The sequence below is a fragment of the Crocuta crocuta genome, unplaced genomic scaffold (assembly GCF_008692635.1).
Source record: "Crocuta crocuta isolate KB4526 unplaced genomic scaffold, BGI_CrCroc_1.0 scaffold396, whole genome shotgun sequence".
NCBI lineage: Eukaryota > Metazoa > Chordata > Mammalia > Carnivora > Hyaenidae > Crocuta > Crocuta crocuta.
Window position 1 is genome coordinate 2,542,062 of NW_027533259.1, and position 18,017 is coordinate 2,560,078.

The 18,017-nt window shown below is 38.1% G+C and overlaps 1 protein-coding gene across 2 annotated transcripts in view; it reads left to right on the forward strand.

The window, feature by feature from the left end:
- The window catches only part of RELN (reelin), a 527,959-nt gene that overhangs the window by 272,686 nt on the left and 237,256 nt on the right, over positions 1-18,017 (forward strand). For both annotated transcript variants that reach the window (XM_077746923.1, XM_077746922.1), the window contains exon 8: positions 1,457-1,508. In XM_077746923.1, coding sequence (XP_077603049.1) covers positions 1,457-1,508 — 52 coding nt within the window. The remainder of the gene's footprint in view (positions 1-1,456; positions 1,509-18,017) is intronic.

Sequence of the window (18,017 nt, forward strand, 5' to 3'; positions counted from 1 at the left end):
AAGAGAACAGGAATCAGTGCTCTAGACATGAAGGGTCAGTTTTCTTGTAGCAAATTATCTGTGATAATGAGGGATTTAAATTACACAGAGAGGATTTCCTCTGACACTCTGACACCAGTGATTTTTGCTATGGTTAAAATCAATAAGGTGCTGATATCTACAGTGATATTTAACAACTTATAAAATGTGTCTCTTGCCCTCCCCTCTTTTACGTTTCCTGCTTCTTCATGGATTTTAACGTCACATATTTAAAGCGTACAGTCAGCCACCTTTCCAAATTGTGTTGCAGAAACGGAAAGCACCCATCTGATCTTTTGATACTCACATCTCAGCAGAATTCTGACTAAACAAGAGGCTTGCTGACTCGCTTTTCCATCAGTTCCCCCTCGGCGATTCATAACCTGGGTATCTCCTGACCCTTCCACAGTGTGGACTCCATCACATGGCCACTGATACATCTAAGGATGATATTATGACATAGAAGAAGCAGAAGTAAGACAGCCGACTGCTTTCGCCATGGTGGAAACACAGTTGTCCACTTTGTAACTTCTAGATGCCGCCATGGGAGGCATCCCATACATTAGCTTTATAGGGTCAGGAACCCAACAACATAGTATTTGAAAATGAGAACCCTAATTCTCATCTCATTTGAACTGGTATGGGTCAAAGTTGCTGCTCCACAGAATACTTTTTAAAAAAATTTTTGTACTTTAAATTCATTAAAAATTAAATACGGTACCAGGGGGAAAATTGTTTAAGCATGCTTCTTCAAGAGACTAAAAGGAAGTAATAGAAATGTATTGGAAGGTTATTTCTAGGCCATAATTTGATTACTTTTTTTGGAGAGGTAATGGTTTTATCAACAGATATTCCACATACAATATTCTACAGTTCATTTAATTAAAGTGTACAGTTCACATTTAGTCACAAAATCATGCAGTCATTACCACAATTTTAGAACATTTTTGCCATCCCCTAATAATATCCTATACCCTTTAGCTGAGGTATTTCTAGCTGCTTTTCCCAAAATAATCTTTTTCTTCTCATTTGCTTTTAATTGACCTTCCAGTTTTTGTTTGGGAGCCTTTTTATGGCATTTGCTTTGGGCTCTAGACCTTTTGTTGTAGGATGGAGGGGAGGTTGAGGAGTGAGTGGAGGGGACTGTGTTAATAAGAGCCCTCGCAAGATTACCCAGGAGATCACACTAAAAATGGTTTTCAACAGGACCCTGAGGAAACATGTACCACGAGTGCTGGAGTCAGAATCTCACTACTGTTCCCCATAGAGAACCATGCAATGTATCTGTGTTCAGACATACTAATTAAAATAAGCCAACCACTGCATACACTGAATCTCCTGTCTTTCCTCTTCTGAGTCTTCTTTCTTCCTGACAGCCTTTTCTCTTTCTCCTCCTGTCTTTCTGTCTTGTCTTATTTTGGTATATTCCTTTTTCTAGATTACCACAGGCCTTAATACAACAACAGCCTCTGTCCTCCAATTTTCCATTGGTAAGTGTTTTTAGCAATTATAGCAATTTAACTTGGAAGTGTTTGTTTTAATCATAGTGTACCACCAGGATTATAGTGCCAAATGCTTTTGGATTTAGAGAAGAGTCTGTCTTAACGTTGCTGTAAACAATTTAATGCATTTTTAAAATGAAATGAAAAATTGTAAATGCTGCATTCTGTTCTCCTATCTCTCCAGCAGGGAGCGGTATTTAAGAATGATACAGTAATCCAAAATGTTTTAAAGTGATTTACACATGGATTTTGAATGTTTGGGATTATATTCTTAAGCAGTAGAATGAATTTACTGTCGGTGTTTTGTTCAGATTAAGATTAAGAATCTGTTAAATTCCTGCACTTTAACTGGCTGGTAGTGAAAGAGATAATTATTGTTCCCTGAGAGAAACAAGTTAGGGCTTCATGTTTGACATAAATAATCTATGTTTGATTCAGACATGGATCATTTAAAAATAACTCTATCTGGCAGTATTTCTTTTAAGTGCTTTTGCATTAGAGTTAAAAATTCCTACCCAAAGCATTCAGAAAAAATAAAGTACCTTTTGATCAAGTGTTTACAGTTTTGTTATCTGTGTTACTTTATATTCCGATTTCCAAAGGCATATATTAATAAATACCTTGTACAAGTTCCAGTAGGAACGCTCTAGCTAAAGAAAAATACTGCCCTCCTAAATGGGTGCACTTTTATTGATCTTGGTCCTGTAACAAGGAAACCTCCTCCCGGCCTCTGTGACATGAAGACTGCAGCAGCTATGCCCTGGNCTGATTGCAAGGCAGGGGCCCACTGTGGTTGATTGTGCCCCAGAGCAGTTTTCTTCCAGCCAAGTAGTTGTCACTTTCTCATCTGCAGAGCCTGATTTAAGCATTTGTAGGTAGGATGTGAAACTGCCTGGTTACACTTTAGGCTGTTTTCTTCTCACATTGATAGCATGACTACAACAATTAACAGAATATTCAGAAGTCCATATGTGGTCATAAAGAAAGTGTTAGCAAAAACAAGATAATGAGTGCTTTTTTTAAATGAGAGGGTTTTCTTCCATCTATTAATAAGTGCATCCTAAATTTTCTATAAATGTAATACTGTATAATCAGAAACAAACAGAGTTCAATTTTTTCAAAGTTGGGGTGCTACAAAAACAATTCTTTAAATCCCTAGTGTGACAGGCAAGTAACTTAGAGGTTGTTAACCAGATCCAATGTGTATAAATTTATTATGCTATTTATATATATATTTTTAAGCTGAAAGTGTTTTTCCTTTTTATCTGTATTCCAAGTTAGGGCATTGAATATTGATTTCAAATATTATCTTTAACCAAAGAAAGTATACAAGTGAATCCTCTTTAAAATATATGCTTCTTGAGGCGCCTGGGTGGCTCTGTCGATTAAGCATCTGACTTCGGCTCAGGTCATGATCTCATGGTTCATGGGTTCGAGACCCGGATCACGCTCTGTGCTGACAGCTCAGAGGCTGGGGCCTGCTTTGGATTCTGTGTCTATCCCCTCTCTCTCTCAGCCCCTCCCCTACTTGTGCTCTGTCTGTCTGTCTCTCTCTCTCAAAAATAAATAAAGATTAAAAAAAAGAAAAAGGAAAAAGAAACCACATAGTGGCAAACCTCTAGCCGTATGGTGTATGGTGGTGAGTGGTAGATACACTATAGTGGGCAGAACTTTTCAGAAATGGTTTTGTGTATCTCATTGTGAGTGCTTGGAGTAGCCTCATTCTATTCACATGGAAGGTGTGAGGGCTAGATGGGGACATGCATACAGGTTGAAGAGATGTCATCATTGCATGAATTCATCCTCAGCTGTATTAAGCCCCACAATAACCAAATACCAAAATAACAAATGCAGCGAAATAGCAGCCATTGTATTTATACTCATTTCAAAAATTATATTGAATGTATTATATAAAAAAAACACACTGCATGTAGACAATCATTTATATTTCTTTGTATGTTGTGGAATTATCCAAATCTGTACTAAGAGTGTGTTTAAATATGGTCAGATTTAGTGTCACGCCTTGGAAGTCGTTTAGGATGTTAAAGGTTTATTGTGTAGTATAATGATTCAGATGTAATCTAGACAATTTTCTAGGGAATTCTGTTATTATTTATGACTTCAGTGGTGAATTACATTCCCAATTATGGACATATAACCACAATTGAATAATTATTGCCTTGATACTTTTATATTGCTCTTGTAAACATTTTCAGTCCCATGACAAGCATTATCCAAGGGAATCCCAAATACTTCATGGATATGTGCACAGAAATGTCTTGAATTACTAAGCGTATCAAATAAAGTCTATCATGACATTATTTAGCAGTAATGCTTTCCCAGCCCTTTCTAAATATACACACCTATACACACACAGGCGTGCATGCACACACTTATAAATATATGCATTAATATACATCCTACCTTAACCAAATGAATTTTAAATATAAAGCATCCTGTAAACACAACTCTGGAACCTGAAATTTATCAGGTTATCAATAGCTAAACTATCAGGAACAGTGTCCTAAAATGGTCTTAGTAGAACTTTTCATTTTTCCATTCCAATGAAAGATCTCATATCCATTTCTGTGCTGCAGCATTGATCTGCTACAATCCTCACTTGATTCATTAGAGTCACCTAGTAGAATTTATGGTCCCAGCCTTAGAGACATTTACCCATTTCCTTTAGATTTCCTACGGGATAGGAAGAAAAATTCGAGATAATGCCCTTGCAAACCATTATCTTACAGGTGCCTTCAAACTGCTTTTTCAGGCAGGGTCCTGGGTCCAAGGGAAGTGCTGATGGTGTTTTTTATCCTTCATTCACTTAACAGCATGTCACTGAATATTTGCTGTGTCCCCAGCCTTTTCTTGAACTAACTCTAACTATAGAAAGACAAGAAAGAAAAAGGAAGAAAAAGAAAACGTATTTACAGTGCTTAGCAGTTTGGTAGAAGGCTCTGGATGCATACAGAACATGAAACCTCTAGAGAGCTGCCAGATTGTTATAAACAGAGATGGACATGTGTACAGGTCCCCATGATGGCCAGTCCTTCACAGTAGAGCAGGTCAGGAAGGCTTCTTAGAGAGGAGAATCCCTGAACCCCAAAAGCAGGAGCCATTAGAAGGGACAAAGATTTTCCAGGTGAGGAGACAGAATGACAACAGCAAGGTATAGGATGGGAACATGAGTGTCCTCTTAGAGCAGAAAGACGGGCCAAAGGGTGGCCATGGTCACTGTCAGAGAAAATTGTGTCCGTTTCAAGAGTTCATCTACATCACCCAGGGGTTTTAAACTTAATAGTCAGTAGAAGTCAGAAATGGCCTCTTTCTCTCTTGGAAAATAAAGAATTATAATGAAATTAATTCTTAAGAAAGGTTATTTGGATAGTTGTGTTAAAAGTGAACTTGTCTCTTCCTTGCTATAAGTCTACACTGACTCACTCAATAAGATCTTGCCAACTACTATATATACTTGTGTGGTTTAGCATAGCTCTTTCTTCAGATTAATAGAATTTGTAGGCCAAATGAGGATTAATGGTAAAGCATTCGGAAACCTGTGCCTTGAAGAACAGAATTTGGCTCAGGAGGTAAATCTATCTTATCTATCATGGTATTCTCAGCCCCTAGCCCAGGTACTCAAAATAAGTAGATGCTCGTAAGTATTTCTTGGCTCAGTGACATGTCACTATTGCAGAGACATCTGTAATAGTATGTAACCAAGTGCTAAATTGGTTCTATGCAGACATTTCATGCCAAGAGAGGATTTGGGCATGGTGATCTGAGGACCTCAATCAATTGAAAAGTTGACCCAGAAGGAAACATAGAATCCCCAAATATAGTATGCTTTTAGTGAAACCAGTGGGCAGAAATAGATATCCATGTATTTATCAGTTTGTTATTATTGAACTAGCTAGAATCTACTACTTGTTCATACTTTATAAAATTAGTACTTTTTTCTTTGGTTTTACTTAGGACTATCCTAAAGATTTGGGTTTTGTGTGTGCATTTTTTTTTTACTGCCTTTTTATTTGTTTTTAACCATCTCAAGACAGAGAAGAGTCATTAAATTATAAATATTTTCTATTTATAGATTAAAATATGAAAATGTCCTTAGGCCTGAATTATTATTGTATGTACTGTATGTGCCACAGAGTCTCAGGTATATGAGAGCTACTCATTTTGTATGAGTGTATTTTGAAAAATAAAAACTAGAAAATTATAAAAGTTAGAGTTACTCTTATTGGTGAATTGGAAGATTGCTTTATTAAAAAAAAGTGATCTGGCATTCTTTTTCTTAAACAGATATAATGAATAAAATGCTACTTGTATGAGGTATTGTATTGCATTTAGCTTACGGGAGGCAGCTTTTCCCTCAAGCCTAATTCATAAGCATCTTAATTACTCAGAACTCTTTTAAACAGAGAAAGTTTCTCTTTACTCTTAGAACAGTTGATTCAGAGGGAGGAGAAATTGACCCCTCCATGTCTTGGTAGGAATTATTGTTCATTTCCTCTGTGAGCTTTCTGAGATCTGTTTCTAAATTAAACTCTCATTTTTTTCAGGAGTCACTCTCCTTGGTAAGTGAGTTAAAACCTTGGGGGAATTTACTATGAAATACTGAAAACCTCTTCTAAAAACATAAACTCTAAGTATGAGACAAACAAAATCTCTGATGACTTGAGCTCAAAACAGATATTAATAAAATACAGAAGTTTAGAAAAATTAAATGGTGAAATTGGTTTAATATATATGCATTTAAAGCTAAGTAACATGTTTTATTTGAGTGTTAAGATTCTTGAATATAAAAGATGTTAAAATAAGATTTATTACTTGATTTTTAGATCTTCAAAGATCTTTTACTAAGTCAAAAATGGAAATCTTTATATATAGAACACTTCTGTTTTATCTAAATTCAATAAGGTTTGAAAATGATTATAGGTCAGGTGATCCTGCTTCTTCATCCTGGACTGGACTAATTTCTTTTCAGGGAATGCATATTTTAAAAGACCAGTTTAAATAAACTTTATATAATTTCAAATCCACCTTGCTCCATGTTCCTAAGTCCTATTTTAAGTAATAAAAGGGAATGTTCTCAAATGTAAAATTCTAAGTATAAGACTCTGGCAGAGATCATTAAGATTAATTATAAGTGTTCTTGAATTATTAAAACTGATAACTAAATAATTATCATCATGTGAATTAAAATACAGTTTGAAAGATACTATGCCTTTTCCCTTTTGAAATATTTAATTCATTGTCACTCACGTTGATGAAGCTTAAAAGATAAATATCAGTAATTCATTCATAATTATGTTCTACAACAATTCATTGAGTGCTGCTCTAGTAGAAGGATATAAGCAGTAAACTATAGGATGAGAAATTGATCATTGGTATAGACTAAGTGGTCTCACTGGCCTAACCTGATATCTCTGAATCCCCACTTGGTCCATATTTTAAGATACCTACTGCACTCTGCTTTGATTTATATGCTGGTTATTTCTACACATCCACTTTTACCCTTTAAATTTTCAGTGTTTAAAGCCCTTTAGGGCTAAGTAGTGCACAAGTATCCCCCTTTGTTCATAGGGTGGAATCTAGCTCATAACTAGAACTAACTAACTGTAGACTGTATTTGATTAAATTCATAGGCTAGGAAAGAGATTTAGTGATGTTCCACATTGGTGCTCAATACTATACCCACTCTTGACTGCTGAGACAAGGGAACACCCTGAACGAAATACATGGGCAATAATCAAACTTGATCTAGGTCAGCAATTTTCATTTTTTTTTTTTTATCAGTCAATGACTCTTGATTGAGGATTCTTCTTTCAGAGAGGTCTTTAGGACATATGCTATGTATAATGTGATGTGTCTACATCCACCGTGAAGAAAGCCAAACCCAAGACACTGCCCAACGTGCAAAGGACTTTATCAAATAGGTGGTTGGGGTGGGGGGAGTCCACATGTGAGAAAAAGCCAAGGAATGGGTGCATACCACAGAGGAGAGTGAGAGCACAGCCTGTTGGAAAATCCAGACAGAGGGAGGTCCAGTGGCAGGACTTTATCATTTGGAAGGGAGACAGCTAAGAGCAGGTGTGGTACTGCTTTAGAGGCTCAGCAACCACAATGAAGATTAGAGAGATGGAAGCCTGCAGGGGGACAAGGCAGAGGCCATTCTAGGACCTTAAGATCAAGGTCAAAGCCAGAATGGCAGCCAGGGTGGTAATGCTGAGTTCCAGATTGCTGGGGTTGGGGAGGGGCAGTACTTAACACCTGCTGCCTAAGGTGGGGATCAGTCTTCCTAGAAAATGAGCCAGACCTCAGCACTAGGGCTAGGTTGTATGGCCTTGGCCCTGAGGAAAGGAGGGCTGCTTGGCAGGGAACCTGGCAAAACCTGACACATTTTGCATTTCTCTTCCTTATGTTTCTCCCAGCAAAGGTTCTGATGAAAGTTCTATGCTGTGGGGTTGGGAAGAAACTTGCAAATGGGTGGGCATCCAAAAGTGGCTGGAAATAGCATGGTATTCCATAAATTGGGAGAGAATTGGTTCTTTTATCCCTTATGATAGGAGTGTCAGTAAAGAGGAAAAAATATAAATACCTTGGAAGTGAGAGAATGGGAATAAGACTAAAAGAGAGAAAGGTACAAAAGGGGAGGAGGACAGCTGTTCATTTTATATCCTGTGGTCATTGTCCATCTGCCATAAACTGAAAGAAGTCACCTAATGAGGTTTGGGGATTTCAGCCAAGGAAGTGACTAAGGGGCAAAATATTAAGTACAATAAATCACATACTGTCACATTTATTCAGTAAGAAAGGTTTGTAGATCCAGTAGTCTGTTTACTAATAAAGTCAGTCAAAATAGAAATTATTGTCACTAGCCTCATTCTAAAAATAAACAAATACAAAACAGAAGGTAAGGGCGAGTTGCTTTGAAAACCCTGCCCTTTTTCTACATCATAAAAGACGTTTTTGAGTTTAAAGGAAACATGTTTTGAGTGAATGTTTAAGTGCAGAATACTTACTGAAGATTTTTACTGTTGCACTTTATTTGACTTCCCTTAATCCTAATATCAGTTTTCAGTAGATGCTTAAAATGGACATTTTACTTCCATATTATGGTTCTAACAGTACTATCCTTGAAATATGCTTCTTCAGCTAAAAATAGGCTGTAATCCCCCCTTCCAAGGATATTTTTTGGTGGGCAAAACAGAGGTAGAGACATAAGCTCTAGATTTCCGTATTCAAGTGATTAACTGATCTTTTGGGACAATCAAAGATTTTGGGCATGTTGATTTCTCTAAACTGACAACTTGCACTAATAAAATAATGATTTATCACAACTTCAGTCATCCTATTTTACCAAAATTGAATTCCTTTGCTCTTGACAGATCCAAGAGTTATTCGAGGATCTCCTCTCGTGCGGAATGGAGCCGTTCTTAATTAAAGTCATATCTGTAGGCTCCTTTCAGTCACAATTCTCATCCCTGTCATCTGGGACTGAGAAGCCCCAGGATGCTTCCCAGGGCTGCCACAAAGCATTATCCGATACAGTAACCATTTTTTCCTTCTCTGCCTCTTACCCAGAAATCAGACCGCTGCCCCTTTGGCTACAGACCCTGAACTTCAGCAAGACATGAGCTGCTGTCTCAGTACAGGCACAGGCCAGGCGATCGCAGCCTGTACTTTATGAGAGCCTGAAGCAGCCTCTCACGGCAGGATGCGCAGACACAGTGAGACATGGGATAAACAGCTAGCCAGATGCCTCCAAAGAGTAGAGGAGACTCCTCGCTCAGCTGAGAACATCCCTGTTAGCCATGGTCTGAGAATTTGTAAAATAGTCCACGTGGGGCCCAGTTCTCACCTCAGGTAGATTTTTTCCCCCTTTTTCCTTGAATTCTACGTTCCAAAGTACTCTGTGGACAGCTGATGTACAGGAAGGTAATAAGTAGCAAAAACAATTTGTTTCAAAGAGAATAAGGCAAGAAGCTAGCTCACTACTAGAGTAGAAATATGATTATATTTTTGACAAAATTTGCAAACTCATGGAACAAATGTATATAGATGTGCCACATAACAAAACATTATGCACAGTACATAGAGGGTAATAAAATTGAGGCTTTTATTCTAGGAGAGGAATAAAACAAACATGAAAACTAAGAAACATGAAACCAGTTATCCTGGAAATTATAGCATTATGTGCCTAAAATTGGGAGTCATCTTTTAATGACTGTTCATCACGTAGTACTTCTATGCATATTATCAATATGTTGTTCTATTTATAGTAGATTATTTTGATGTCATGGGCTAATGCCCTTAAGATTTTTCTGGCAGTCTCAGTAAGAAAGGAAATAAAAATCCAAGTGTAATATAATCATTTTTCTACATTATTGTGGTTACTGAAAATTAACATGCACAACTGCCTCCAGTAAAATATTTGAACAAAAGTTTGTAAACCTTAGAAACATTGATCATCTGCAAAATAATAATGATCTATGATTTGCTTATGGCAGAATTATTTTGAAGAAGATGAATTGCAAGGTAGCAAATATGCTTTCACTGTGTTTCTTGATGCTTTGGGGGACAGCGAGATTATTTTCTCCTTAGTGAGAAGTACTGTCCTCAGAAATCACTCTTAGCAAGAAAAGGGTAGGGAATTGCCAGAACTGCTTATTTTTACCAATATCTCCAGGTTCTTCATCGCATTTTTCGCAATATAGAATGAGGCAAGTCCCTTTCTTGAATGCCCTAGCCTATAGTAACATGTAATATCCCCTGGGAATGACAGTGTCTAGCTTTTTATTTATTTATTTTTTATTTTTTTTATTTGAAAAAAAATTTTTTAATGTTTTATTTATTTCTAGGAGAGAGAGAGAGAGAGAGACAGCGTGAGCAGGGGAGGGTCAGAGAGAGAGGGAGTCACAGATTGAAACAGACTCCAGGCTCTGACCTGGCAGTCAGCACAGAGCCCGACGCGGGGCTCGAACCCACGAACTGCGAGATCATGACCTAAGCGAAAGTCGGACGCTTAACCGACTAAGCCACCCAGGCGCCCCAGTGTCTAGCTTTTTAAAAGCTTCTCTAAAAGCTCCTCATTCATCTCTTCTCTTTCCATTCACTACAACCTCAAGTTAATGGCCCTGTCTTCCATTTATCTACCTTGAAAAGATGAGAAGATGGGTTGATCCTGTTAAGATTTGCACCAGTCATAGCAGGGAGTTCTAAGTAGCTAGATTACATCCATTTCATAACTTTATGATCTTTGTATATCAAATGCTGTGGTTTACATGTGGCTCCCAGTGCCCTGCTTGTCTCTGAGGTCTGAGTTTTGAGTAATGGCAGCAGCAGCAGTTGGGCTGCAGGAATCCTCAGCAGGGCTCCGTCCAGATACTCCCCCAGCCTTCACTATTTATGGGCCCTGCTCTGCTATCTAGAGGCACGATTTCTGGCAGTGCTTTGCCCCATCTATAAATTCTGTGAGATCAGTTCTCTCCTCCTTCTGTGGCTCTGTGCAGCATTTAAAAAGGCAGCTTGTGTTTCAGGCAGAGCTTTGAGGAAAGACACAGCCTCCCAAGAGGACAGTAGCTCCTTCCATTGTTTCTGTTTTGATTTACTTTTTGAATCCTGGGCTTTGTGGAGAAGGACATAACCAAATAAAAATAAGACTGCTCAGGCACTGGGAGACAAAAACCATATGATTTTCCGTCTACTATAAGAGTCAAAGGAAATAAAGGGAGCTCCTGGAGATGCAGGCTCGCAATCAGTAATCTGTAATTCCAAATGACAAAAAACTCGGAAAAACCACTTGCCTATTTTTTTTTGTTTAATTTACATGATGGCAAAGCCTAATGTGACCTGGATTCATCTGTCAGCAAGTCCTGACTCGAAATAATTTAAGGCTATTTATAATCTTTATTGATATGACTTATGTGATCTTCATGCATTTCACTGCAGAAATACTAATGTGTTTGATTGCTGAGTACTGGCCCCCAGACTCGGCTGGGGATGCGGCATAACATGTGGTTATGCACATCACCTTTCTGAAATCCGTAAATTAGTTATGTAAGTAATTTGGATCCTGAAATTTGTCTTACCTCAAGGGATTATGGACCTCTGTGGCTGTGATCCTGAGGAAGGAAATAAATCTTAAATGCTTAATAGTAGAAATTATGAACATTTCTATTTTTAAGTGGCCTGGATTTTATACCAAATTAAACTAATTTTTAAGCTGTTTGGCTTTTTAAGCAACCACCTAAGAGGGATTGGGAGAAAGGGAAATGTTCATTTGGGAATTTTTGAAACTTCCTGGCCCTAGAAAGTGTTTGTAATCTCCATACACGTATGCTATGCTCAGTGGGCTATCATGCAATGAACAGGTTTTCAATGTGCTTACTAAGGGCTTCGTTCATTAGCACATAATTACTATTTACCAATGGGCTTGTGTATTCTTGGCATTATGAACTCTAACGGCTCTTTTAAGATTTTCTCAGTCGTACTGCAATAAGCAAGGCCCAGAAGTTTCAGATTCTCTGGGACTTTTGTTGAGCCCCTGAGGTTGATGAAAGTTAATGTAGTTAAATTACATTCAGGTTCATCTTCAACATACACCAAAAGTGAGTGGCATGTGACCAGTGTTAGCAATTATTTAAAAGTTGTTTCATTAGTCCTGATGCAGTTATAATGTGATCATTTCCTTTTAAGAATGTTTTGATTGAGCCAAATCTGCCTTAAGTAATAGAGAAGGAAATGATAACTTTCTGTTCTCTTTTTCAATATCCTGCATTAAAATACATTTATTGCTTGAATGTATCATGCTAAGCAAAGTGGAAAATGAACTATGCAACCTAGACTTCTGTGCTTTAGGACCTGCGATTTAAGACATTTATGAAATACAGAAAGGCACATGAAGTACATGCTTTGAACAGGGGTGGGTCTAGGTTTCGTGAGTCTACATTTGAGGCTTATATAATTTTGAGTAAGGCTAAAATCTCTTAAAGGAAAAATACATAAAACTACACATTCAAAATTAGACGCAAATGTGAATATTTATTTAGAATGAGGAAAAAAGGGGTGCTTGGGTGGCTCAGTCATTGGGTCATCTGACTCTTGTTTTTGGCTCAGGTTATGATCTTGCAGTTCATAGGATTGAGCCCCACGTCAGGCTCCCTGCTAATAGCCCAGAGCCTACATGAGATTCTCTCTCTCTCTCCCTCTCTCTCTCTCTCTCTCTTTCTCTCTCTGTCTCTGCTCAGGCACTTACTTGTGCACTCTCTCTTCCTCAAAATAGATAAACTTTTAAAAAAAGAATGAGAAAAGAAATCACAACAAATTACAAATTTTTAGAACCTAACTAAAATCACAAATCCAGAAATATACCTTTGTTAACTAACTGCAATGCTCTATAATACTTTTTTCCTTAAAAATTTTGGCTGCATATTCTTTTTTTTTAATGTTTATTTTTGGGAGAGAGAGACGAGCATGATCAGGGGAGGGACAGAGAAAGAGGGATACACAGATCTGAAGTAGGCTCCAGGCTCTGAGCTGTCAGGCCAGAGCCTGACGCGGGGCTCAAACTCATGAACCATGAGATCATGTCCTGAGCCTAAGTCAGATGCCTAACAGACTGAGCCACCAAGTTGCCCATGGCTGCATATTCTTAATATTATAATTATAATATTTTCTATAAAGGGAATAGAAAGATAATTCTGCTTCTAGCTTCATGGTTCAGAGGGGGGTTTTTTGGGCAATTATTAACATTTTACCTTCACAACTCCTTATTAATAACATCATTTAAATGTTTAGGATCATTATTAAATTGAAAAATCTTTTTCTTGAGGTATGAATTGTAGGATTTCAGGGATTTTTGGCTTTTCTTATATAGTCAGTAAGCTGAACTACTTTTGAATTGCCATCACTTATTAAACAATTTATCACCGTAAACAATTTGACACACAATGCTAGGTGTGTCAGTGCAGTGGGTGGTAGGAATGTTCCTGGAAGCTCTTTCTATGCTGAGAATGTCTACACTATAAAATGAAAGTGACTTGCATAAGTACATCACAATATCACAGTAAACCTAAATGACCTATTTTCAAACTCAACTCCCCTTAGTTAATTCTCAAAAGCAGCCATGGTCACTCCAACAGTACCCCAACATGAAGGGGACGTGGTGAGGGAGCAGTCAGCATGCAGATGGCAGTCTTGACCAGAAGCAAATACTATAAAACATGGTCATGTGAACACATTATTAGAGATCCTCCCAGGGCCTTGGAAGTTGCTCACAAAGGGGAGGGGCCCTGAAACTTGACCTGCTTCAACTTCATAGTGAATCCGCTTCTGTCTACACTAGTCTACACTAACATGTTAGAATTGAGCATTACATTGATATATGTTATATTGATGCATCAGTGTTTACATTCTGATAAACTTACTGTCATTTCCAGACTTCTTTCATACTCTCCAGCAAGTTGCTCAACTATAAATGCCACTTTACTTAATAGCCTGTTGTTTTACTTATCTCGGAACTCCTATGTAAAGACCATGGAGATTTCTTTTTTTTTTTTTAAGTTTATTATTTTAAGAGAGAAAGAGAGTGCAAGCAGGGGAGGGACAGAGAGAGAGAAGGAGAGAGAGAATTCCAAACAGGCTCCACACTGTCAGCACAAAGCTAGACATGGGGCTCCATTCTCACAAACTGTGAGATCATGACCTGAGCCCAAACCAAGAGTCAGACGCTTAACCAACTGAGCTATCCAGGTACCCTCATGGAGATTTCTTTATACTTACTGCAGCTCTGTTCTGATTCCCTATAAATTTTTAATCCTTAAAATCATGAATGCAAAATAATACTTTTTTAATGTAGATCTTTTAAGCCATGCATTCTTTATATTCATTATATCGTACAACATGTTTCCTTGTCTTTAAGACTCATTTTTATTGACAAACAACTTTTGCTGTTGGTATAAACAGGGAAGGGAAAAGAGCACTGAATCAGGAGTGAGGCCGGACAGTCCTTCCCTGGCAGTTGACCTTGCCACCTAAGCTTGGGCAAGTGGTAGAGGCTGTCTGGACCCCTGGCAACTTGTTTGTAGAGTGAGAGTATTCAACTTCATGACTCCCTTCCCACTGTGGTCCTAAATCCCAGGACTGGGTGACAAGAGTGAAATAGGTGTTAACTAGGAATACACTTTGTCCGAAAGCATGGTGACGATGTCTGTTCTGGTTAAAGCAGCTCCCAAAGAAATACCAAAGTACTTACCATATCTTTATTCAACCAGTTATGGGTAACTTAAACTTGTAGCTTATTCTATCACCAAGAAAAGTTATTGAATAGGGGACATGAAGTGAACCATGTAATATTGCCACCCATACAGACCTCAGCATGAGAGATCAAATGAGCTTCCCCTCTGGCTCTTCCTACAAGAGTGTCAGTGTCTGTGCTGGTAGACTGAGGCCTCTCCTTAATCTGCTGCAAAGCATACAAAGGAGATAATAGTAAGATTACATTTATCTTGATGAGTACTGAGTAATGTATAGAATTGTTGAATCATTATATTGTACACCTAAAACTAGTATAACACTGTATATTAATTATACTTAAATCTTTTAATTAAAAAAATTTTTTTAACATTTATTTGCTTTTGAGAGACAGAAAGAGACAGAACATGAGTGGAAAAGGGCAGAGAGCGAGGGAGATACAGAATCCAAAGCAGGCTCCAGGCTCTGAGCTGTCAGCACAGAGCCTGACACAGGGCTCAAGCCCACGAACTGTGAGATCGTGACCTGAGCTGAAGTCAGACACTGAACCGACTAAGCCACCCAGATGCCTCCAAAATTTTAAACAAATAAGTAATCATGGGAGAGAAAGTGAGAAAAAAAATTAGAAAATTTTTAAATAAAACACTTTTTAAAAGATAATAATAATAATGGCATCATATTTCCAAAAGACACTCTTCCTAGAATTCAACAGGTTCTTTCCTAGATCCATTTCATTCATTTTTTTCAACAACTGTTTGCTGAGCTCCTCTTCCCTGTGAAGCAGCTCTCAAGGCCCTGGAGAGATGGGATTTACAAGACAAAATATCTGCCCTGGTGGAGCTGGCATTCTTATGGGGTGCTGACAAATGAATGTGTCAGTGAGTAATAAATGTGATGGAAAAAATAAATCGGGTCAGCAGATGAGGGGTAGCATTTTCTTGGAGGTGGCCAGCAGAAGGCCTCTGAGGTGTAACCCTCGGGCAGAGGCATGAACTGGGTTAGAGGCCTGGTTTGACAGAAGGGACAGCCAACACAAGAGCCATGTGGACTGCCACTCTGTCACTACAAGAGCCTTGAGTGAATGTACTAAATGATATCTGACTTCATAAGTGGGAAAGGTGGCTCAAAGGGTATACATTTCCTACTGTTTCCCGAATAACAGCCAAAGTCAACAGAAATGGAACTTTGTCACAAGAATATTAACTAGGTTTTTGAATTCACATGTAACTCTGACCCATCAATTAATTGGTTGTTGCTAAATGAATCATCTTAGCCTGGCTCCGTATAACAGAAGTGGAAAGTTACTTGTCTATTTTTTTCTAAATTATATTAGGGATAGTGCTATTTAAATATAACCAGGGGTAGGGGCGCTTGGGTGGCTCTGTTGGTTAAGTGCCTGAGTTCAGCTCAGGTCATGATCTCACAGTCCATGGGTTTGAGCCCCGCATTGGGCTCTGTGCTAACAGTTCAGAGCCTGGAGTCTGGTTCAGATTCTGTATCCCCCTCTCTCTCTGCCACTCCCCTGCTCACTCTCTGTTTCAGTCTCTCAAAATAAAATAAAGACATTTAAAAAATTAAATATAACTAGGGGTAAAAGTTGATAATTTTATTTTATTTTTTTTAATTTTAAGTTTATTTATATTGAGGGAAAGTGCGAGTGGGGAAGGGGCAGAGTGAGAGGAGAGAGTGAAAATCCTAAACAGGCTCTGTGCTGTTAGTGTGGAGCCACATGTGGGGCTTGAACTCAGGAACCATGAGATCATGACCTGAGCTGACATTGGACACTTAACCAACTGAGCTGCCCAGGTGTCCTAGGTTGTAATTTTAAATTGAGGAAAATGATTCATAAATTAGACTTAAGATTACAATAAAATGTTTTTTAGAATTACAGTGATGAGACTGTAACAATAAAAGGAAGAAACCATAGAGAAATAAGCCTTGCCATTCTTTTTATTCTTTTACTATTAAATTACAAGTACCAGGTACTATTTGACACTTGAAAATATTAATGGTTTCTTTATGGTAATGATTATTTCAGAAACAGGTTTACAAGTTATTACAGAATTTGTTACTTAGAATACAGATGTAGATTACCTGGCATTTTAAAAATAATACTGGTTGCAGTATTATACAGGTTCATGCTTTTCACATCATTAAAATTGTCCAAGTTGGGAAATGTTAGGGTATTGCTTTTTTTTTGGAATACAATTTTTAAATCTCTTTAAAATGCCTTTCTATAGATTTTAAAGAAAACAACAAAGAAACTCTTTGGAAGAAGGTTAACCTTTTGTGTTTGTTCCAAAAACCCAGTTAGGAGGTTATCACATTGATCTGGGGGTGAGAGGTGATCTAAGGAGGTAGTGGTGAAGGTAAAGGAAAGGTACAGATTTAATAAATATGCAGGAGGAGGGTCCAGAGGTTTGGGTGATGGACTGACGGCGGGGGGTGGAGGGTCAGGGAAGGGAGGGAAATGTTCAAGGAACCTGCAGAGAAATGATGCCCAAGTAAACATGAGGTTTCTGCTTGGTGCAGTTTCACTCCTTTCCTGTCATAAAATCCGAGAGCCGAGTCGGTGACAGGAGGAGTATTTAGGCTAGAGGTGGTTCGGTCCTTCAGGCTTTTCTCTCTGCACCCAACCCCGGCCATTATGGCCTCAAGTCATAAGCCTGAGTAGAAGTACCAGTACAGAAGCCTGTCCCATAGTGTTGTGACCAGGTGAAAATGTAGTACTGTTTTTGTTGTTGTTGGTGGTGGTGGTGGTGGTGGTGGTGGTGTGTGTGTATGTGTGTGTGTGTGTTTGTTCACCAGAAGCAAAAGTGTAGGTTCTGATCTACCTAATTCTGAATTTCATTTATTCTTCCACCACCCCCCCCAGTAAATTTCTCAACTTCTCTTTTTTTCAGTTTCCTTATTTGTAAAATAGGATGCACATAGTGGTACCTACCTGTTCATAGCAACCATTATTGTCCTCTTGAGTTATTAGGATGTGTTTTCTTTATAAGTGCTACTAAAATTTACCTGATCAGAGTTTCTGTTGTGTTTGGATGCTAAGAACTGTAAAACCAAATTTTCAACTCCACTCCAGTAATTCTGTGGCCCTTATGAAATGCATCTGCTTGTATTGCTTTGTCTTACTATCCTTCTTCCAGAGAACCTTCATTTTCTTATCAGGTAGACTCTTCTCTTCCCCACTTATATATTTACCAGTGATGCTAACAAACAAGTAGCTTATTCATT